General features: G+C 44.3%; 1 protein-coding gene across 7 annotated transcripts in view; it reads right to left on the bottom strand.

Moving 5' to 3' along the window:
- Positions 1–23,929, bottom strand: part of RBM20 (RNA binding motif protein 20) — a 225,321-nt gene that overhangs the window by 45,812 nt on the left and 155,580 nt on the right. For all 7 annotated transcript variants that reach the window (XM_033943604.1, XM_033943609.1, XM_033943605.1 and 4 more), the window contains 3 exons: positions 6,554–6,697; positions 6,256–6,387; positions 3,004–3,083 (listed from right to left, as the gene is read on the bottom strand). In XM_033943604.1, coding sequence (XP_033799495.1) covers positions 3,004–3,083; positions 6,256–6,387; positions 6,554–6,697 — 356 coding nt within the window. The remainder of the gene's footprint in view (positions 1–3,003; positions 3,084–6,255; positions 6,388–6,553; positions 6,698–23,929) is intronic.

Raw genomic sequence — 23,929 nt, 5'->3', positions numbered from 1 at the left:
GCAAAAGGAAGTAATATGCACACATAAACATGTATAATGAAGTTTATGTTAGTACTAGACCAATAATCTCTTTACAGTGTATATGAGGCCGCAATATGTAAGCTGGCACCATATTGCTTTATAAGATTAGAGATTTGAAAAGAGTACAGAGGACAGTTAGTGATTTAGAGAGAAGAGATTGACTACACCAGTGTTTTTCAACCTTTTTACACCTATGGACCGGCAGAAATAAAAGAATTATTCTGTGGACCGGCATCGGTCTGTGGACCGGCGGTTGAAGAACACGGGGTTAAGTCATGGGCCAGGCCCCGCCCATCTCTACCCAATCTCCACCCCAGACCTCGCCCCCATAATAGTACTAATTGCACCTTGAACGTCCCTTGCCTCATCTGGAAGCCTTCCTTCTGACGTTGCAACATCAGAGAGAAGGCTTCCGGTTCAGGCGCAGGAAGCCTGTAGGAGCCACTTCCTGTAGCTTTGTGCACTGAATCAGTTAGGAAGAGGGAGGTGGCTCGAAGATAACGCCGCATCGATCGCACCATGGACTGGCGGTTGAAGAACACTGTTTTGGGCCTGATGCACGTGCTGGCCCTGTGCACCGGCAGGAAATTTCTGTGGACCGGCACTGGTCCATGGACCGGTGGTTGAAGAACACTGGACTACACTAACAATTGGTTAAGGTGTATCAAGTGATTGTAATAAAATAACACATTTGCATGTGACATCATAGTGTTGCATCAGCGCATGTACGAATTCCTCCCCAACGTCACTCGTTGCCAGAAGCTTTTTTCCAAAACCCGGACAAAGTGCCGGGTTTTGAAAAGACATCTGGATTCTGGACATGTCCTCAAAAGGAGGACCTGTCCAAGGAAATCCGTACGTCTGGTAACCCTAGCTGGAAGGGAACAAAAAAAACATTTCCTATAGTGATAAACCCCGCGCTGCTCCTTGTGACCCTGGGCAAGTCACTTAATCTTCCATAGCCCCAGGTACGTTAGATAGATTGTGAGCCCACCGGGACAGATAGGGAAAATGCTTGAGTACCTGATTGTAAAAACCGCTTAGATAACCTTGATAGGCGGTATATAAAATCCTAATAATAAATATGACAATACATGATGCTCCATATTCTCAGTCCTGGGTCCATAAACTGCCTCTCCATCTTCGTTTTTCACCCTCTCTTCAACAATTCCGATCTTCTTTTTGCTGATGCATGCACCTAACTCCCCTGACGACATACTTTTGGGGACATCGGTTGCTGGCCTGGACTACAAAACCTACCATCCCCACATCCATTACATCGCTAGACAATCTATGGAACTTCAGGAAGGCTGTGAAAACCTTCCTTTTCACATATCCAGCTCCTTAACATCCAACACTACTCATGAGCTCCATAATGACTGACGCTACTCACGGGACCTAAACTGCCGATCCAGGGCAGGGTTAACCAATAGGCCAAGTAGGCACATGCCTAGGGCCCGAAATGGTCAGGGGGGCCTGATGAAGAAGGGCATCAACATTGTTTTTTCCAAATGGCAATGGGCCCCTCCTGCGTCGATCGGCAACGCAGCCCCTCCCCCATCGACGGAAAGTAAGACAAGCAAGCAACGTGGGTAAGAAAGGTAACGGGAACTGTAATTTTGCAAGCGGTGCTGCTTGCCCAAAGCTTCCCTCTGACGCAGCTTCCTGTTTCAGCTTGGGCGCATGGTGGGGTGGGGCGAGGCGGGGGGCCCTCGACGAATTAATCCTGCCTTGTGCCGACCACCAATCATGTACTTGCTTACAACACTAAAACTTTAGTACAATTATGTTCTGTTCTGTTAGTACAGTGAATGCTGTCCCAAATCTATACTATAAACAGAAAGCACGGATCCTTTCCACTCTTCTAGTCTTATCATTTGAGGGTTTAGTGACTGATTATAGGTTTTGTAAAAAAAAATTAAAAAAAAAATAGTATTTTAATTTGATCATAAAAGGTAAAATGAGTTTTAAGGTACATTTTGTACCAATCTTAAATAATGGAAAGTAAATTAAACAATATCCTACAGCCCTGTATACTATGCCATGTAATATCTTCTACAAATGCCGCAAATTATTCTAAGCTATGGGCTCCTTTTACAAAGGTGCGCTGGCGTTTTTAGTGCGCACACCGGATTAGCATGGGCTATAGCGCGCGCTTCCCAAAAAACTACCGCCTGCTCAAGAGGAGGCGGTAGCGGCTAGCGCACGTGGCATTTTAGCGCACCTTTGTAAAAGGAGCCCTATGTCTGCCAAAAATGTCTTTCAATAATTTTGACCTTGTACTGTGAATGAACCTTTGTAACCCGTTCTGGGCTCCTTTGGAAGAACGGGCTCAATAAATAGTAACATAGTAGATGACGGCAGACAAAGACCCGAATGGTCCATCCAGTCTGCCCAACCTGATTCAATTTTAATTTTTTAATTTTTTCTTCTTAGCTATTTCTGGGCAAGAATTCAAAGCTCTACCCGGTTCTGTGCTTGGGTTCCTACTGCCGAAATCTCCGTTAAAATCTACTCCAGCCCATCTACACCCTCACGCCCATTGAAGCCCTCCCCAGCCCATCCTCCACCAAACGGCCATACACAGACACAGACCGTGCAAGTCTGCCCAGTACTGGCCTTAGTTCAATTTTTAATGTTATTTTCTGATTCTAGATCCTGTGTTCATCCCACACCAGGCTTCCCTGCTGTCAACTCGCTTCTGGAGCAAACCGAGCACTTTTTCCCCTTGAAAAGTGCTCATTGCTAATGAATAAATAAATAAACATTATGTACTTCCCTATCTTGGTGTTCCATCAAATATTGTATTTCACCCCTTTCCATCACAGTCTGTTGTCACTCTCTCCACTCCCAACCCCCTAACGGAAATGTAAGCTACCCAGAAATTTATTTGATGGACGGGATATAAACTCTTAATAAACTTGAATAAAACTCTTTTCTGGTTCAGTCCACCTAGTTAAGTGGATGCCTGCTATGAGTTACCTGTCCACATCTCGGAACATGTCCTTTTCCTTCTGAGAATGGATAATATGGATTATTTCTTCAACGTTCTTGCCTGGTTTCTGAAAAAGAAAAAAAAAAAAAAAAAAAAGCTGCTTTGTACACACATCCAGGCTTTTCCTCTATTCTATACAGCACTCTCTGAAACCATTTCATGAGATCCAGTCTTGTTTCAGTATTCTGCTTTTGTGTTTTTCTGGCTTAAGGTGTCTGAAACCTCTCTCTCTCTAGCCAGCAACGAGCAACAAGTGTCCAGGAATCTACAAAGGAATACAGTCCTTCTGGAAAGGGAATTTATGACTCGCCCAGCTGCCCAAAGCAAGTGGAGTCAGCAGCCAGGGACATTTCTTCCTTCCCGCACAGCCACTGGCTTTTTATTTCCAGTTTCCCTCTCTAGCTTCTTCAAATCAAACATGTTCAGCACAAGTCCTATTTTGAAGGATGGGGGTCAAGCCAGCCAAGACATTGGTGGGCACAGTTCATTCAGTCATCGCTATAAGTAAATGCAAGGCAGGGTTCGGAAACTAAAAAAATGTACCCCCTTAATTAGCAACTCTGCTAATTTGGAATGTTTACAATTGCCTGCATGAAACTCGAAAAAGCTGTGCAAGAGTCCTCCAATCACAGTGCTGCCAGTGGGGGGTGCTGCTTCAATATTGTGTTTTCAATCACTAGGAATAGGCAAGTTCTGGAGAATTCCATAGGACCTGCCTGTCCCTAGTGATTAAAAGAACAATATTGAAGCATCACGCCCCCCCTCCACCACTGGCTGCCTTGTACTATTACTACTTATCGTTTCTATGGCACTGCTAGACATAAGCAGCGCTGTACATTAAACATGTAAGAGACAATTCCTACTCTATAGAGCTTACAATCTAGTGAAAACACACAGGACAAATTGGGGTTAGGGAATTTCGCACAGACCGAACGATGAAACACACATAGGTACTTTACAAGTATGTAGGAGTTGGGTATTGAAAACTGCCTCGAAAAAGTGGGCCTTTAGCTTAGATTTGAATGCTGCCAAAGATGGAGCTTGACGTACTGACTCGCAGTCTGTTCCAGGCATATGGTGCGGCAAGAAAGAAGGGACGGAGTCTGGAGTTGGCAGTAAAGGAGAAGGGTACAGATAAGAGAGACTTACCTGATGACGGAGTCCCTGGGGAAGAGTATAAGGAAATATGAGGACCTGCAGAGTGAATGCACTTGCAAGTCAATAAGAATAACCATACTGGGTCGGACCAATGGTCCATCTAGCCCAGTATTCTGTTTTCACAGTGGCCAATCCAGGTTACAAGTACCTAGCAAAAACCCAAATACAGTAGTAGCAACATTCCATGGTACTGATCCCAGAGCAAGCAGTGGCTGTCTCAATGGCAGACTATAGACTTTTCCTCCAGGAACCCATCTAGGTTAACCACTGTTACCCCATCTTCTGGCAACGCGTTCCAGAGCTTAAACTATTCTCCGAGTGAAAAAAATATTGTCCGAGGACAAGTAGGTAGTATTTTCTCACGTGAGATGATGTCATCCATGGAGCCCTGGTACGGACAGTCAACGAGTGCACTGTCACTCTAAAAACTTGAAGACCACCTGCACTGCACATGTGTTTGTGCCTTTCTGCCCGAAGCCGGCTCACGTGACTATCGGCTCTCAGTTTTCCACGGTACTGAGAAGCCATTTCTTTAAGTGCGTCAAACTTGTGCATCTATTTCCAACATCTTTTATGTGCGCTTTTGTATACATTTTTTGTGCCTTCGCTTCTTTTTTTATTTGATTTAAAAAATTTTCATTTTTCACAGTCTTTTGTTTCGAGCCTTTGAACTCTCTTCAACCTGTCTTCAGGCCAGGAGCGTCGAAACCTTTTGGGTCTGCAATCTACTCAACCTCCCCAGATCATTGAATCCTTTGAATGTTAGTGGGTTTTTCTTCAATTTCCAAGGCTCCAAGCGGCTTTAAGCAGTGCACTCGGCTACCCATCCCGTCACGAATAACCTTCAAAACTTCATGCATCATTCACCATATACTCCACGGCTCTTCTCATCCAGGTCTTTTCCAAGGCATGGTCTACTTCCTGCAGAACCCTCAACAGAATACTTCTAAATCTCCCTTCCACAAAAAAATCTGCAATACAAGCGTGTTTTCCACTCCATGCTCACCTTTCTAGGCGTAAAAACTTGGAATGACCTTACTGAAATGACCAGGACGGAACCTAACCACACCAAATTCTGGATGAAACTGAAAACTCCTCTATTTGACACCTAATCACTTGTATCCTCTTCTCCTCCTGCATCTTCCTGCCCTCCATTGTCCTCCCTACCCTCTTCTAACCCCTTCCTCTGTAATGTCGCCAAGAGCTTGTATAGGTATGTGCGACGCACAAATGGGGACTATTTCAGATATGACCCACATAACTGGTGAGTCCAGTGCCTAGGTCCTGAACACCGTGATATTTCCTGCTTGCTTTGCTCTAAACTGCACAAAAGGTCACTAAAAGCCAGGAAATTACAATATGAAAAACTTTTCAGGTCATCTACATCGAAAATGGCTGAAGACTCAATATCCTTCTATTTTTACAGGTGCCAGCAGTTTCCCAAAAGAAATTCTGTGGGCTGTTGAAATATCTGAAGTATACTGAGAATCTTCTGGCATTCCTGTGCTATGTTTAAAAATTATTTCTGAATCCACATTTCCCTTGCTTCTTAGTAATGAACGTTCATAAAATTGACATCCTCTATAATAAAATCCTTACCCGCGCATGCGCAGTTGAAACGGCATGATCTCTGCCGCCGTGATTTGTGCTTCCGTGCCGTGTTATCCATTTGCAGCGCATGCGTCGGCTTGCGGCACACGCGTCGGTGAGAGCAACGGCAGGAGGGTGTCCGAGGTGCTGCGAGGCGTCTGGCTGCTACTGCTGCACAGGGAAGTGGAGGGGGAGAGGGAAAAGAGGCTGCTTTGAGGGGAGGGGTGTGCTGGGGGGCAGGCAGCAATCTTGGTTTGCTCGGGGGGCCAGAGAGAGGCAGGGGACCAGGGAGAGAGACATACAGAAAGAAAGGCAGACAGACAGACACAGTGGCTAAGCAGACAGAGAGACAGAAAGAAAGACAGACAGGCAGACATCTAGTCTAGCACCCGTTAATGTAACTGGCTTAAAGACTAGTACTGGTATAAAATGTTAAGCATTAACGACTCTTTTAAAGAAATAGTATTAGGACAGAAAGAAATTTGGCTTACCTTGAGCTGAAGTTCTTTGTATCGTTTAGACATCCGAATGAGTACTTTTTCGTTGTTTATCATGGCTGGTTTCTCTTGGTAGAATTGTACCATGGCCTGGGCTGCCTCAGTATATGCCATTTCTACAAATGCCTGTTAAATATTTGAAAAATAGAAGTGGGAGCATGCAAAACCACAGAAGATAATAAATGGTGCAATGATTCCACAGTAATTAGTATTTTGTATCCTCCTGTTACTGTATTCCTTCCACAAAGCTTTTATGTTTTATACACACAAATTTTTAAAATACATATCATACCTGGTTAGTAGATTTCATAAAAATGTAATTGGTGACTTTTCCAAACGGTATCCCTAGGTTAATGACATTATTCTCGGTGCAGTTGCCCTCAGGTAAATTACAGATGTGAACGACTCGACCTGGAATGGGTTTCCTTTGCGGAAACTAAAACAGGAATACAAGAATAAATCTCCATGTTAATACCAAGTGCAGCCTTGTCTGAATTGTAGTAGACCCTCGTGAAAATCAAGGGACATAGTTTTCAATGTGGACTATCACAGCCTTGACAAATTTTCACTAAATCTAGGAGCCAGCTCAAAACATAGGAGTCAGCACATTCCCTGTTTCTCCTTATCCTTCCAACATTGTCCCCAGTAAAGTTTGGATTGAGGATGGGTTGAAATCCCCTCCCAAATTAGCAGTACATGTTTTAGAAATTGACTTACTAAGATTTTTTTTTCCTATTTTGTGTCTATAGGCAAAAAACCTTTAATAAATCAGTTCCTTAAGGTGCCTCTGCTAATCAATTGCAGAAATCAATATTTCCCTTCACAAAGCATGTTCTCGGCTATGTGACAGCACCCTCTAGATAGGTGAAGCAAAGAGGCAACTGCCTCTTTAGTTCACCTATCATAGCCTGGATCCCCATCAGTCTCAGTCACATGCCCCCATCCCACAGCCTTCACCCAGTCTGCATCTCTCTCTTTTTCTCCTACCCCACTCACACCTTTCTGTCTGCCTGCTTGTCTTTCTCATACCCCCATATCCTTCACTTAGCCTGTCTCACTCATACCCCTGACACACAAAGCCTTCATATAGTCTGTCTGTCATGCTCCTCTCCAGCCTTCCCTCATTCTCACTTGTGCCCCTCTCCAGCCTCCCCCAGTCTCTCTCTTACCTCTCCCTAGCCTTCCCCAGTCTCTCTTGCCCCTCTCCAGCCTTTCCCCAGTCTCACTTGTGCCCTTCTCCAGCCTTCCCCAGTATTGCTTGTGCCCCTCTCCAGCCTTTCCCCAGTCTCACTTGTGCCCCTTTCCAGCCTTCCTCAGTCTTGCTTGTGCCCCTCTCCAGCCTCCCCCAGTCTCTCTCTTGCCCCTCTCCTGTCTTTCTCCAATCTCTCTCATGCCCCTCACCGCCTGAAACGGCTTCTTTCTGCCCTGCCCAACAATCGGGCTCTGCATATACTTGAGCCACCTGGTGCAGGAAGTTGGGGAAGTCTTGCCGTTTCAAGATCTGCAAGACTTCCCAAACCCTTGCACTGTGCGGCTTGAGTATTTGCAGAGCCCGATTGCCATGCAGGACAGAGAGAAGCAATTTCAGGCAGCACTGCAATAAGAAAAAAAAAATTAAATCCCAGGTGCCAAGATGCAATTTCTAGGCACCATGGGAATCTGCCATCTGGGATTTGTTAAGCCCTGGACTACTGTTAAGACAGGTTATTTTACCACTAACTAAATCTATTTTAGCGCAGGTCTCATTTTATGTAATGAGGCTCAGGTACTAATGACTGGGCTTAAGAGCAAAATAACCCCTTTTAACAGCAGCCCACATTGATCACTTCCCCCTAAATCTTTCAAATCAAAATACAATTATGATTTCTGCAACTTCTTATCATACTGCTGAAATGTGTGCTGGAGTTATTTTCTTTCTGCAATAAAGGATCCATTCAGGCAACGGTTCAAGACAGCTGGGAACTAGTAGGACCTCTTTTCAGGTATTTTTTAGTAGTAGTAGTAGCTTTCTGGAGAAATAATTATTTCAGAAAGACTTCTGTGATAAGGAAGGACCTGACAGTGAATCTGGAACATCATCTTGGATCATGGCTAATTTTGTAATAGAGAAGATAAAGATGTACGAGTAATTTAAAAAAAGGGTGAATAATGCAGATTATGTGAAATGATACAGTTTAGACAGTGACACCTAAAGAATAAACCATTGTGAGACATCTGAGGCAGTTCCAAAAGCATCTTAGTAAACAAAGATTCCCAGTAAGAGAAGTGAAGCCATTTTGGAAGTGAGTAAGCATCCTCTGAGGTTTTATTCCTTGGGCCTGTTCTTGTGAAGCACTGGCTTGAGGCACCAAAAGCCTGCTTCATTGGCTAGGCCTTCTCAGGGAAAGGGAGAGCCTCAACCTTTTTTCCTTTCAGAAAAATAAACACCCTTCCCATGATCCTCCTCTACTTGACCAAAGGGGATTGGCTTATGTTGGGAGGCAAATGCATATAATACTTTTGTTTTACCCTGCAGAACAACCATTATCAATACAAAATCCTCTCATTCAAACCTTCTTCAATTTTCAGGGTGTTTATTTCAAATTTCATGTTATTTGGTATACTACAAATCATTAAAAACATCTAAGCAGTTTACAATCTGAATAAAAAAAATAAGGGTAAGAGGTAGAGATGGAAGCATAAGGAGGCCTAGGTTACAATTTCCAATTTATAAGGAACAGGGAATTAGGTTGGAAGTAAACTAGCCAACTAAGATATAAGAAAGATAACAGAGTTGTTAAAGAAATAAGAGGCAAAATTGATAGTACAGTATTTTATTTTGGCAAAAAATGGATGGATTAATTAGGGATCAAGATGGAACATTAACTATTAATAAATGGAATGAAAATGTTGAGGAAATGTTAGATGAAATATTTATTTATATTAACACCCCCCCCCCACCATATCCTGCTTATACCTAAGCCCCTAAGAGAGAGATAAAGCTCTGTGATAGGAGAGGTACTCCTTGGTATTCTGGGGAGCTGTTAATCTTTGAACGGGAATGTAGGATTCTGGAAAGAATTTTATGGAGGAAAAAATGGTTTCAAATAACTCATTTTCTGGCATCGCCAGTTGAATTAACAACAAAATCAATGAATGTTCCAACAGCAACCGAATTAGCATCTTTTTAGCTCAAGAGTTGAAGATATCAGAATGGATGTTAACAAAGGCGGTGCAATTAACAACTGGTTGCAACCACAGCACAACCAGTTTTGAAGAGGGCGTGTTGTGGGTATGGCTAAGACAGGCTGCCAAAATATTTCTCATTTTGCAACAGTGACATATGCATACTTTAAAAAAATATAGACATTGGCATTTACAGCTGCTCCAAGACTGGAATAAGAGTCAGCTAGCTCCTTCTCTGGGCCTGAGATTTCCACCTGTGTTTTCATCCGCTCCTTCTTGGCTCTTTTGTTTTGAAAAATCCAGCATTTATATGTGCAAATACTGATGCATATATAGGTTATAGAATTAGCACATTACATGACAGTACTTACATGTTTAAAATTTTGAGTGATGCTGCTCTTTATATTTTTATGTTTTAAATGCTTTTGTTTTTTTTTTCCCCTAAAATGACTTTTCCCACTGGACATGACCCTGTATATTTCTCAGCATTCATATAAGGATTTTACTGATCCAGGGCAAGCAGTGGCTTATCCCCATATCTTTGAACCAATACTCAAGATGAGGTCACACCACGGAGCAATACAGAGGCATTATAACATTCTTAGTCTTGTTAACCATCCCTTTTTAAAAAATAAATCCTAGCATCTTGTTTGCTTTTTTGGCCGTCGCCACCGCACATTGGGCAGAAGGTTTTATCTACATCAGCTCTAGGTTCCACCTCTTGCTGGAATGGGAAAGGAACTTCTGTGACATCCATTCCTCAATCCTAGGTAAGAGATGTCTTAACAAAAAGACAAATTTCTTGTACATAGAGGCAGTGGCGTACCTAGGGGGGGGCGGGGGGGGGGGGGGGGGGGGGCGGGCCGCCCCGGGTACCAGCCCTGAGGGGGTGTTCCCGGCCTTGCCGCTCAGTCCCCCCCCCACGCCCGAAGGACCGCTCGCCCCACTGACCTTCCAGCACACCTATGAAGCAGCCCGCAGCAGGATCGCGACGTCAGCAATCCCTCAGCTGCTTGGGCGCTGCTTCCTGCGCCGCGGTCCCGTCCCTCCTCTGACGTCAGAGGAGGGGGCGGGACCGCGGCGCAGGAAGCAGCGCCCAAGCAGCTGAGGGATTGCTGACGTCGCGATCCTGCTGCGGGCTGCTTCATAGGTGTGCTGGAAGGTCAGTGGGGCGAGCGGTCCTTCGGGCGTGGGGGGGGGGGCAGTAGCTTAAGGTAGCCCGGCGCAGGAAGCAGCTCCTAAGCAGCGCAAAGATAGCTGACGTCGCGATCCTGCTGCGGCTGCTTCATAGGTAGTGCGGGGAGGCCAGGGGGGCGAATGGTCCTTCGGGGTGGGTCGGGGCATCAGGCCTTCAGGGTGGGGCGGGCGGGCGGGCAGGCAGACTTTCAAGGGGGAGGGGGGGTGACAGGCAGGCAGGCAGGCCTTCAAGGGAGGGTGCAGGTCTTCGGGGGGGGTGCAGACCTTCAAGGGGGTGCAGGCCTTCAAGGGGGGGGACAGGCAGGCAGGCCTTCAAGGGGGGGACAGGCCTACAAGGGGGGGGGACAGGCCTACAAGGGGGGGGGACAGGCCTACAAGGGGGTGCAGGCCTACAAGGGGGGGGGACAGGCCTTCAAGGGGGGACAGGCCTTCAGGGGGGTGCATGCCTTCAGGGGGGGTGCCGACCTTCAAGGGGGTGCAGGCCTTCAAGGGGGGGACAGGCAGGCAGGCCTTCAAGTGGGGGGACAGGCCTTCGGGGGGGGTGCAGGCCTTCGGGGGGGGTGCAGACCTTCAAGGGGGTGCAGGCCTTCAAGGGGGGGACAGGCAGGCAGGCCTTCAAGGGGGGGACAGGCCTACAAGGGGGTAGGACAGGCCTTCAAGGGGGTGCAGGCCTTTGGGGGGGTGCCAACCTTCAAGGGGGGGTGCAGGCCTTCAAGGGGGGGGACAGGCCTTCAAGGGGGGACAAGCAGGCAGGCCTTCAAGGGGGGGACAGGCCTACAAGGGGGTGGGACAGGCCTTCAAGGGGGTGCAGGCCTTTGGGGGGGTGCCAACCTTCAAGGGGGGGACAGGCCTTCAAGGGGGGACAAGCAGGCAGGCCTTCAAGGGGGGGTCAGGCCTTCAAGGGGGGGACAGGCCTACAAGGGGGTGGGACAGGCAGACCTTTAAGGGGGGACAGGCCTACAAGGGGGTGGGACAGGCAGACCTTTAAGGGGGGATAGGCCTTCAAGGGGGGACAAGCAGGCAGGCCTTCAAGGGGGGGTCAGGCCTTCAAGGGGGGGGGACAGGCCTTCGGGGGTGCAGGCCTTCGGGGTGGGTGCAGGCCTTCGGGGTGGGTGCAGGCATTCGGGGTGGGTGCAGGCCTTCGGGATGGGTGCAGGCCTTCAGGGGGGGACAGACCTTCGGGTGGGGGGTACAATCCTTTGGGGAGGGTGCAGGCCTTCAGGGGTGGGGTTTAGGCGTTCAGAGGGGGACAGACCTTCGGGTGGGAGGTAAAGTCCTTCGGGGGGTGCAGGTCTTCAGGGGTGGGGTGTAGCCCTTCTGAGGGGGGACAGACCTTCGGGGGAGGGGGGTCCTGGTGTAAAAGTACACAGAGGGAGAGAGGGAAGGGGGGGTTCAAAGATACGTGCATATGCCAGACTTTGGGGGTTAGAAATAATGGGTCTAAAAACAGAGAAGTGGGAGAGAGATGGTGCATAATGGGATTTAGGGAGGGAAGGAACAGAAAGGGAGAGAACTTGGAAACAGGGGATGGTGTGGAGGGGGGATAGAGATACTGGATAGGAGGATAGTTGGGAACAGAAAGGGAGAGATGGTGGATCCTGGGGTGGTGGGGAGTTGAGAAAAGATGAATCTGTGGATGGAGACAAAAAAAAGGAAAGATGCCAGATCTCCGGGAGAGGGAAGGGAAACGGAAGGGGAGAACAGAGATGGCAGACGGATGGTTAGCACGGAGAAAGGAGACCCTGGCAAGCAAGACAACAAGAGCCTGGGACCAACAAGATTTGAATATTGATCAGAGAACAAAAGGTAGAAAAAATAATTTTATTTTCTGTTTTGTGATTACAATATGTTAGATTTGAAAAGTGTACATGAGACAGCTTGAAATGGGAACTTTTCTATTTTTGTGAATGGCAAGGCTGAGTTCAGTTAAAATATATGCTTTATAAGAAAATATAATAATGTGTTTTATAAAGTTTATAAGCATTGCTGGCATACTCGGTGAGGTGTTCCTAGTGTTGGTGGTGGTGGTAGCATGTCAGTGTGTTGAGAGGAAGAGGTAGTCTGGGAAATTCTGCTGAGCAAACTCTGGGCCCATTTCCACCCCCAGTTAGTCCACTCCACTCAACTGGTTCACACACTGAGTGGGTCTTTGGGTGTTATTTCTGGGTAGTTGTTTTAGAATCTCTTCCAGTGGTTTGTCAGTATCTCCTTCTGGTCCAAGGAAGGAAACTTTGTCAACCTTAGCATTGACCTTCAGAATATGTTTGTAACAGCGCTGCTTGTGTGGCATTAGGCTATGTAGTGATCGAAAGAAAAAAACAGACCTTTGCACATTTTTGCACTATATGGTGGGTGTATGAGGAGATTCATTTCCTGCACAGTTAAGTCCATGTGAAGTTACCTTGTGCTGTATTTGACATCTAGCAAGGTCTCTGTTTGGAAGGAAAGATCTAAGCTTAAAAATGAAGTGGCCAGAAGTTATGTTAAAAGTAGATAGCGTAGCTGGTTTTAAGAAAGGTTTGGACAAATTCCTGGAGGAAAAGTCCATTGTCTGTTATTAAGACATGGGGGAAGCGTCTGCTTGCCCTGGATTGGTGCACTCAGCAGCAACAAATACTAGTTTTGGCTGGCTCTTTCCCCGCATTTCTCCTCTCTTCCCCACGATTTAATATCCAGTTCAGGCAGTAAGTAAATGCATCGGCAGGGGGGGTCTGGTAAGTCTTGGGGGCTGGGGATGGAAGGTGAGAATCAGTTCTGTAGGCTATCAGAAATTTGCTTAATTATCTACTCACACAGAAAAGCAGTAAAGTCAATAGGTTCTCTGAGTGGGAACAACCTGTTTGATCTTGCACTCTTGTGATTGACCAATTGTTTATCACTGTTTAATTTATCACATTGATTAATTTGAGCACACCTGAGGTGTCCTATGATGGTGTGCACTGCAGGCAGAGGAGCCTTATTGTGTAAAGCACTGGAGAATTCTCTCCTCTCGCTTACCTCTCACGCTGAGGACACCCTGCTTCAGTATAATCATTTATATGATTTATCTTATAAACATTATTACGTGGTCTTTTCCTCAAGTGCTGAGACATCAGGTTGTTCCCACTTGGAGAACCTATTGACTTTTACTGCTTTTCTGTGTGGCTTTAACATTTTTGCTATTCAGTATACCTAAACTATTATTCAGTAGAAAAAATATGGTTTGTTCAATCAAATCCTGTGTGGACATTGGACTTCTATGAGTGAATGTTCTGCTTGATTGAACAAACTAAATTTTTTCTACTGAATAATAGTCTAGGTACAATGAAAGTAAATAGCAAAAATGTTTGAGTAGATAATTAAGGAAATCTTTTTCATATTGCTTGCTTATGGACTGGGAAAAAAGACTGTTCAAGCAAATGTCTCCAGAACTGCTTTAATGGAAAAATGTGATTTTTTTTTTTTTAAGTACTTTGTGAAATTTATTGTTGTTGTGAAATTTATTGTTATACTTTGTTTAAACTTAAAAAGCGGTGTCATTAACAGTGAATCTAATCGAAAAATCGATTCAACAGGGTGAATCGAATCGAATGAAATATTTTTCTCTGAATCGGGCAGCACTATTGGCTACCATGAGAATGGGCTACTGGGCATGATGGACCATTGGTGTGACCCAGTTAGGCTATTCTTATGTTATGTTCTCATCTGTAGGGGCCTTTGTTTTCACTTCTTATTTTAATGTATTTTTTTCCTGGGAACTTATCAGTGTTTTTTTATAATGGGAACAAAAATGGAAGAGAATTAATGTGTGTGGAATGGGGGGGTAACTAATTTCTTCAGCTAAATAATTCAATCCACTTCAAACAGACATAGGAGAACTCACGCACCATTCACACACCCTCCAACCAAAAACGTCAAAAGAAAAAAACTGTTCGACAACCTCCTAGCCATTCGAGCTGCAACACTTGACCCCCAACTCTACAACCTATTGACCTCGACCACAAACTACAAAACCTTAAAAAAAGAAATAAAAACCCTTCTATTCAAAAAACACATAAAACCAAACTAACATAATCAGAACTGTCCCAAGCATCACCTGCAACTACTCCATATGTACTTCTGATGTCATGACAATTCCGACATAATTTATGTTATGTTATGTTTGGAATAATGGTTACATAAATGAGGTTCAATAAAAGAAAATTTTCACTGCCTGTTTCTATTCTGACCATTTATTCCATTTCATGGTTATTGCAAAAAAAAAATAAAAATTTCCATGAGGGGGGGGGGGGGGGGGTGTCAAAAAATGATGGGCCCCGGGTGCCACATACCCTAGGTACGCCACTGCATAGAGGAGAGGGATTGTAACAGACTCCTGTAGAGAGTTCTCTTCACCTCAGTCAACCAAAGTGGTTAGAATATTTTTTTAAATGCTGGTTGCCGCGGTTAAATATGATCTGGAAATTCAGCGGTGATACTGGATACCCAATTCAGTCCCTTAGCACTATCCAATTAATGACTGGATAAAGTTAGGACTCTGTTTGTCTTTAGCTAGTTATCCCATTAGTAGACTGAATAACCACTAACAAGAACCTCTGACTCCACCCAAATCCTGACTACCCCTACACTATCCAGATTGTGTCAGGATGATCAGTGGCACTATCCGGTTAGCGCTTGTGAACATTCCACTGGCCGACACTTATCTGGTTAGCAGTAGTTGCTAACCAGATAAGTGCCTGTGAATGTTCTGATGGCAGAGAAGGAGGAGGCAAGGAGTGGCCTTCCTGTGAATTCTCTGAGCATCGGATCATTTAGTACTCCGGGCCATGGTAGAAACCTCTACCATCGCTTAGTAAAGAGAGGGCTGGGGTATACTTTTTAGATTTTTGGTTTTCCTGTATCTATCCCGGTACTATATATCTTTTATCCTGTCCTCTTTGTATTATAGTTGATGGCAGTCAATGTTAAAACAAATTGCTCACTACCATTGGTTGAATATTGACTCCTTGGAATGTAAGCTCGCTGATGTAGGCACCTGTATGTTAATACTTATCACTATGCACAATCGGTAGCACTATGAAAATGACAGGTTATCACTGCCGTATTAACTTCTTGTTTCAAACAAATGTTACCCAACCTTGAAATTTAACAGATCATTATGATTTTAGACATTGATATGATGTGGTGGTCCAATACAGAGTTCCAATCAAGATGGTCATGCATTTGGGCTACAAAATCCAGAGGGAACGGTACAGTTTATGGGGTGAAGAACTTATGTGCACGACAGAAGAGCGGGACTTGGGTGTGATTGTATGTGATGATCTTAAGGTGGCCAAAGAGATTGTATAGGTGACGGCGAAAGCTAGAAGAATGCTAGGTTGCCTAGGGAGAAGTATGGCCAGTAGGAAAAAGGAGGTATTGATGGCCCTGTATAAGACTTTGGTGAGACCTCATTTAGAATATTGTGTACAATTCTGGAGGCCGTACCTTGAAAAAGATATAAAAAGGATGGAGTCAGTCCAGAGGAAGGCTACTAAAATGGTATGTGGTCTTCATCATAAGGTGTATGGGGGCAGACTTAAAGTTCTCAATCTGTGTACTTTGGAGGAAAGGCGGGAGAGGGGAGATATGATAGTCATTTAAATACCTACATAATATAAATGTGCACGAGTCGAGTCTTTAATTTGAAAGGAAGCTCTGGAATGAGAGGGCACAGGATGAAGTTAAGAGATGATAGGCTCCGGAGTAATCTAAGGAAATACTTTTTAAAGAAAGGGTGGTAGATGCATGGAACAGTCTCCTGGAAGAGGTGATGGAAACAGAGACTGTGTCTAAATTCAAGAGGACCTGGGATAGGCACATGGGATCTGTCAGAGAGAGAAAGAGATAATGGTTACTGCAGATGCGCAGACTAGATGGGCCATTATTTTTATGTAGATAAACGTGTTTACTTGTATGAGTATCTTGACTGGTGCCCCGAAATATATGTACAGTTGTAATTAACACTGCGGATAGACCTGAATAATGGTTCTTAGCATGAGAGTCAAAATACTAAACTCAGAGACTCACAATGATCTGTAATTTCAACTAAATGTCTCCAAGTACATACCAATAGGTATTTTTACCCAGCTTTAAATCTTATCTTCAGAGCCTCAGCATCACCAATCCACCGCAAAGTAAACTTTCATAGCGGCTAAGATTTACGTGGCCAATACACAGTGACACACACACACGCAATGCGGTTACACCGAATTAATACCCATCTTACCTGAAAAACAATTAACACAAGCTATTTTACAAGACTCTCATGCTAAGAACTATTATTCAGGTCTATCCACCGTGTTAACTACAACAGTACATATATATCGGGGCACCAGGCAAGATACTCATACAAGTAAACATGTTTATCTACATAAAAATAAATTTTGAGATTCCTCCCCTCCCCATAGGTGGGTAAAGCTATGATCACTGCATGACAGTGTGGGGGAAATTCTATAAGTTAGGCTTAACTTAATTAGTAAATTGGCTTTAATAATGAGCTTTAACAAGCTCGTAATTGAAAAAAAAATAAAATTTACGTAGGAAATAGGCACCTATCTTCTTAGGCACCATTCTACAAAAGATAGGTGCTTATCGCTTGGTACCTAGCAGTGCCTAACACCAAAGTAGGCGTGTTTAAGGGTGGAGAAAGACTTAGCACCGCTAGGCATGATTCTCTGAAGGACTTAGATGCCTATAATGTATAATGTCCAAGATTGAGCTGCTCCTCTTTCCTCCTAAATCCTCTGCTCCTCCTTCTCCTTTCTCAGTAAATAATACTGTCATCATTCCAGTCTCCTCTGCTCGCAACCTTGGAGTCGTCTTCGATTTCAACCTCTCATTTTCTATGAACATCCTAAGGTCTGTCGCATCTATCTCTACAATATCACCAAAATTCACCCCTTCCTCTCCGAGCACACTACTCGGACCCTTGTCCACACTGTCATAACCTCACGTTTAGATTACTGCAATCTACTTCATACCAATGAATAGGGTCGCTAGGATATAGACTTAATAGAGCAAGTCAGTAGAGTTAAGGGGGTCAGTAGACTTAAAAGGGGGTCAATGGTATGGGCAGACTTGATGGGCTGTAGCCCTTATCTGCCGTCATCTTTCTATGTTTCTATTTCTAACCGGTCTCCCGCAGTGCCGCCTCTCCCCCTTGCAGTCTGTGCAAAACTCTGCTGCTGGCAAACAAACAACAACACTGGTTAGACAACTACATTAATGGAGCAAGACTGACCTATGTCGCCTTTAGAAAAGCTATAAAAACTGCCTTATTCGACAGAAATGTCACCTAAAAATATCTACACAACACTCCAAATCCATTTCTAATATTTCAAACATGTCCACTCCTGCGTATAAGTCTGAAATTTCTAACATCTGTTAAACTATCTGTATATTGTATTTTGCTACCTTTTTAAAGATTCTGCATGCTGTATTTCTCTTATCTCTGCATATTATAACTCGCTGACTGTCCAGCTCTCTTCAATGTAAACCGCCTAGAAGTCTCATGACTATGACGGTATAGAAGAATAAAGTTATTATTATTACCTAGCATATGTGACACCCAGGGCCCATCATTTTTTGACACACACCCCATCTGTATGAAAAACATGATTTTTAGTTCCAATCCACGTCACACGAGTGTACCTAGGAAAAGGCAGCATCTTACATACTGCAGTGAGCAGTACATCAATACACCCACTGTAAAACTAAACAAGCCAGACTAGTACAGATCAATCCTACACAGTCAATCCTAACAGAAAACCATGTCTTTTCGAACACACAGAACACAGAAAACACCTTTGCATAGTATGTAACCCCTCCCCTTTTACAAAACTGTAGTGTGCTTTTTAGCCACGCTGGTAACAGCTCAGATACCAACGCTAAAAAACGCTCTACAGTTTTGTAAATGGGGAAATAGAATAAAAATACGTAGACAAAGGTTAAACTGAAGCACCAAGAAGCTGGACTCTGTATACAATGCAACACCACAGAAACATCGATGCATCTCCCCTAAAACAAAAAAAAAAATAAATAAATAGAATTTTTTTCTACCTTGTCTTTTCTGGTTTCTGCTTTCCTTATCTTCTTGTTACTCTGTTCCTTTCATCCACTGTCTATCCTCTCTCTGCCCCTTCTATATGGCATCTTCTCTCCTTCTATTCCCCTTCCAGAAACTTTATGTCTCCCCTTCCATCTCTCCCTTCACTCCCATTGGTCTAGCATCCATCTTCTTCCCTTCCCTCTTCCAATGGTCTGGCATCTCTCTCCTCTCCATCCCTCTCCCACACCCCCATGGTCTGGCATTTCACTCTCTCCTCTCCTTTCCCCCTACTTCCATCAGCATCTGCCCCCTTTCTTTCCCTCCAACCCATTTCCATGCAGTATCCTTCCCCCTTATATCTCTTTCCCCTTTCCCTGCACACCAATTCCATCTATATCTGCCCCCTTTCTCTCCCTCCACCACGCTTCCATACCATCCTGATCCCCTTTTTCTCACCCTCCAAACCCTTGCATACTACCCTGACCCTTTTCTCATCCTTCACCACACTTCCATATCACCCTGACCCTCTTTTTCTCCTTCCACCACCCTGCTATGCTCCTTTCTCTCTCCATCCAAAAGAGCAAGGTCCCGCGATGATTACTTCTGATGCCTCTGCTCTGGAAGAGGTAAGGACATCGGAGGAGGGTGGGCAACCTCCCATTACAGAGGAAACTGTAATTTTTCCACTAAAAAAAGAGGGATAAAGGCTATTTCTTCTACAATGGGGAGTTCCCCCTCCCCAACAGAAGCGCCAACAGTTCTGAGTAAAGTGGAGTGGTTCCCCCCCACACACACCCTCGGAGTGCTTTAAAATAGTATTTCAATCCAGTGCGCTGACATCTTGTACACGATTGTCTGCCCGGCATTGTCCAGACGCGATTGTCTCACGCGGTTTAGTTTCTATAGCTGTGTTTCTGTATATGTGTGTAGAAGTCTATGTTAGCTCTGTATGTATTTGTACTTGGAAAGGAGGAGAGGGTAGGGGCAGTTTGAAATGATCAATTCCCTAACACTGATGTTTCAGTGTATCAGTGTTTCTATGCAACAGCTGCTGGAACATAAGAACATAAGATTTGCCACTGCTGGGTCAGACCAGTGATCCATCGTGCCCAGCAGTCCGCTCACGCGGCAGCCCCTTAGGTCAAAGACCAGTGCCCTGACTGAGTCTAGTCTTACCTGTGTACGTTTCGGTTCAGCAGGAACTTGTCTAACTTTGTCTTGAATCCCTGGAGGGTGTTTTCCCCTATAACAGCCTCCGGAAGAACGTTCCAGCTTTCTACCACTCTCTGGGTGAAGAAGAACATCCTTACGTTTGTACGGAATCTATCCCCTTTTAACTTTAGAGAGTGCCCTCTCGTTCTCTCTACCTTGGAGAGGGTGAACAACCTGTCTTTATCTACTAAGTCTATTCCCTTCATTATCTTGAATGTTTTGATCATGTCCCCTCTCAGTCTCCTCTTTTCAAGGGAGAAGAGGCCCAGTTTCTCCAATCTCTCACTGTACAGCAACTCTTCCAGCCCCTTAAACATTTTTGTTGCTCTTCTATGGACCCGTTCGGGTAGTACTTTGTCCTTTTTCATGTATGGCGACCAGTGTTGGACGCAGTACTCCAGGTGGGGGCGCACCATGGCCCGGTACAGCAGCATATTCCACAGATTGCATGGGAACTTACCCCACCTCCCCCTTTTTACAAAACCACAAAAGTGGTTTTTAGCACAGGCTGACACGCTGAATACTCTGCGCTGCTCCCGACGCTCATAGGTGCTCTATGAGCGTCGGGAGCAGCGCAGAGCATTCAGTGTGCTGGCCTGTGCTAAAAACCGCTTTCACGGTTTTGTAAAAGGAGGGGGTTAATTTCTTTGGAGCATCTGGTCTACTCAGATTTTTCTCTCATGTCAGATTTAGTCCTATTCCTTGAAGTTTTCAAAGAGTTATTCAGATAGACATTTGCAATTTCTTTGAGTTGGAAAGAATAAAAAGCATTCCTAAAATTGTGCCTTTGTACTACAGATCGGGACTCATCGCACTCGCCTTTTGCTGACACCCTGGCTGAAGACAGATGGGTATGCACAGTCAGACTTTTCCAGAAACCTGACTACTTTGTTTATGATTACACACTGGGCCAAGTATAACCTTCCTGCTGTTAGGTTCAGTGGCTCCAGTACTGATGAAAATGCCAATGTACAATTACATTTAAGGCAGGGGGAAGAGGCTATGGGAACTTGCTGACCGCAATTGTCCATTTTATTGGCAGTGAAGGAGGCCCGCGCTGAGGACTCCATGTGGAAATGCCCGCCTGTCCTTACAGTAGATCATTTGAAGGCAGTTTCTACTACGAATAGTTTTACAGCTTACGAAGTCTGGCAGGGTTTCATGCAAGAGCGATATTGTTACGAGCAGAAATTTTGTCTATTCCCCTGTGACTCACTGTTCTTTAATGTGCCAAATTTAACGGCAGCTGGTATAACTCCAGTGTTCATGTTATTCTTGCATTGATTTAATTTGAGGAGACTACATTCAAATCAGTACTGTTATATTGCACCTTTTTGCCCTATTGAGACCCCTAGCCGTTCCGAGCTTTGTTCCTTTTTGCTCTCCTGTACCTTCGTCATCTGGGCTGGGTTCGGTTGATGGGCTTGCCATTCTTATTGACTATCACTTGTATTTGATCATTTTTGATGTTGAGTTTGTACTCTGTATGGTTGTGACTTTTTCTCTGTTAATAAAAATATGTTAAAAAAAGACATTGTGTTGCTTATTTAAAGTTGCAGAGATCAATCACTGCATTTCTGAAACCTAATTCTTGTATGTTACTACAAATTGTTTCGATAGCACTGATAGACATACGCAGCGCTGTACATCAAAACACAGAACAAACAGTCCCTGCTCAAAAGAGCTTACAATCTAGTCAAGACAAACTGGATAAGAAGGGGCATCAATAAACTGTTCAGGTGGGGGAATTACAGAAGGAATAATATTGGTGTTTAGAAGGTGGGTTGGAGTTTGGACTTGAAAGCATCTTCAAAGAAGTGGGCTTTGTGTCTGGATTTGAATACTGAAAGAAACAGAGTCTGACATATCGAGTCAGGCAGTAGAAGGGACGGAATCTGGAGTTGGCTGTAGAGAAGAAGGGTGCAGATAAGAAAGACTTATCCAATGAACGGATGCCCAGCAATAAAATAGGGATAAGAAAAGAGATAAAAACAGAATTAAAAACAACAGTATTAAACAGACGAAATATACTCAGACGAACAAGACACAAAATAAATGTAATAAGAACAAAAGGATAGGGGGGAGAACTACAATAAATATAGAAAAGAAACATATATGGGAAAAAACGAAAGGACTAACGCAGGGGTATCAAAGTCCCTCCCCGAGGGCCGCAATCCAGTCGGGTTTTCATGAGATCTATCAGAATACAATGAAAGCAGTGCATGCAAATAGATCTCATGCATATTCATTGGGGAAATCCTGAAAACCCGACTGGATTGTGGCCCTCGGGGAGGGACTTTGACACCCCTGGACTAAGGGGTTCAATAAGAAAAGAATAGTAGCAAAGTTAGCCGAAAGCATCAATGAATAAGAAGCTTTTTAAAGCGCCTTTAAATTTATCTAAATTCTGCTCTGCCCGAAGATAAGTGGGTAATGCTTTCCAGAGTGTGGGTGCAGAAATTGTTATTCTACGGGTATTTATGATTTTTAAAGAAGGAACCCAGAGTAGATGCTGTCCAGAGGACCTTAAGGATCTATTAGATTAATAAGGTATAAGATTTTTAATTAGGAATGCTGATTCTTTAGTTTTGAGGGTTTTGAAAATTAAAAGGGCAATCTTATAAGTTATCCTGTATTGGACTGGAAGCCAATGGGCTTTTTTTAAAAGAGGGGTAACGTGTTCGTATTTTCCAGAGTTTGTAATCTCTTTGATGGCAGTATTTTGTATTAACTGTAAGGGCCTAATATCTTTCTGACAGATTCCCTTATATAAGGAGTTACAGTAATCTATTTTCGAGATGATAAGTGAATGAATTAAAATATTAATTGATGATGGTTCCAGGATTTTTGCCAGAGATCTAATCATTCTAAGTCTGTAAAAGCAGCTTCATACCACAGAACCAATTTGTTAACAAAAGCTGAGTCGGTTGACTATAGTTACACCTAAGATATTAATCATGTCGACAGATTTGCATGTGATTTGTGCTGAGTATAGCCCAGCAAAAGAAAATTACCCCCAATCTTGTGTTGTCCACTGAGTTGCCAGAGCTCAGTGATTTTGGTGCATAGGTTATAGAACAGTGCCTAGCACTTATGCACTTAATTGTCTACACTAACCGTGCATGTATATCGTGCATGTAAGTGCTATTATTATTTAACTAACAAACACAATTATGGCCTGATTCAGTGGGGAGCGTGTGGTGCAGTGGTTAGAGTTACAGCCTCAACACCCTGAGGTTGTGGGTTCAAATCCTTCGCTTCTCCTTGTGACCCTGGGCAAGTCATTTAATTCCCCTCCCCCCCATTGCCCCAGGTACACTAGATAGAGTTTGAGCCCACCGGAATAGATAGGGAAATATGATAAAGTACCTGAATGTAAAACCACGTAGGATATAAGTGGTAGATAAATAATAAAATAATAAGGATAATTCTATAAACAGTGTCTAAACATGGCTATCAGTCAACTGCTAGATGCTGTTTATAGAATCATGCCTAGCGGAACATAAGTAATGTTAGCCACTACTAGTCTTTAAAATCCTTAAGCGCATTCTATTTTGGCCAAGGTTTTCTTGACCTATACGAGCACACCTAAGGAAGGCGCCTAGGGGCACCTAACTCAATCTGCTCCAACCATGTTTACAGTGCTCCCCCGCTAATTCACGGTCGGCGGTTCGCGGTCCCGGTCATTTGTGGCATCTTCCGACTGCGAATGACCGGGCAGGGGAGGCAGGAGAGGGCAGCTGGAGAGGCAGGAGAAGGCAGCCGGAGTGCCGGCAAGTGAAGGAAATCACTCGCTGTAAGCTCCGACCACCTCTTCCTGTACTAAAGTCGGGCCTTACCAATCAGGCGCTGTGCTCCGGCTGCCCTCTCCTGCCTCTCCAGCTGCATTCTCCTGTCTCCCCTGCCTAAAAACCGTATTCGCAGTTTTTCAAAATTTTATAGAATCAGGGCCTTGGCGTCTATCTTAAGGTATCAATTCTAGAATTGTCCTTTGACATGTACATATCTTTCTACATTGAGCCTCAG

The sequence above is a fragment of the Geotrypetes seraphini genome, chromosome 4, assembly GCF_902459505.1.
Source record: "Geotrypetes seraphini chromosome 4, aGeoSer1.1, whole genome shotgun sequence".
NCBI classification, from domain to species: Eukaryota; Metazoa; Chordata; class Amphibia; order Gymnophiona; family Dermophiidae; genus Geotrypetes; species Geotrypetes seraphini.
The sequence above is the reverse complement of the archived record's forward strand: the minus strand, read 5'-3'. Positions and strand labels throughout refer to the sequence as shown.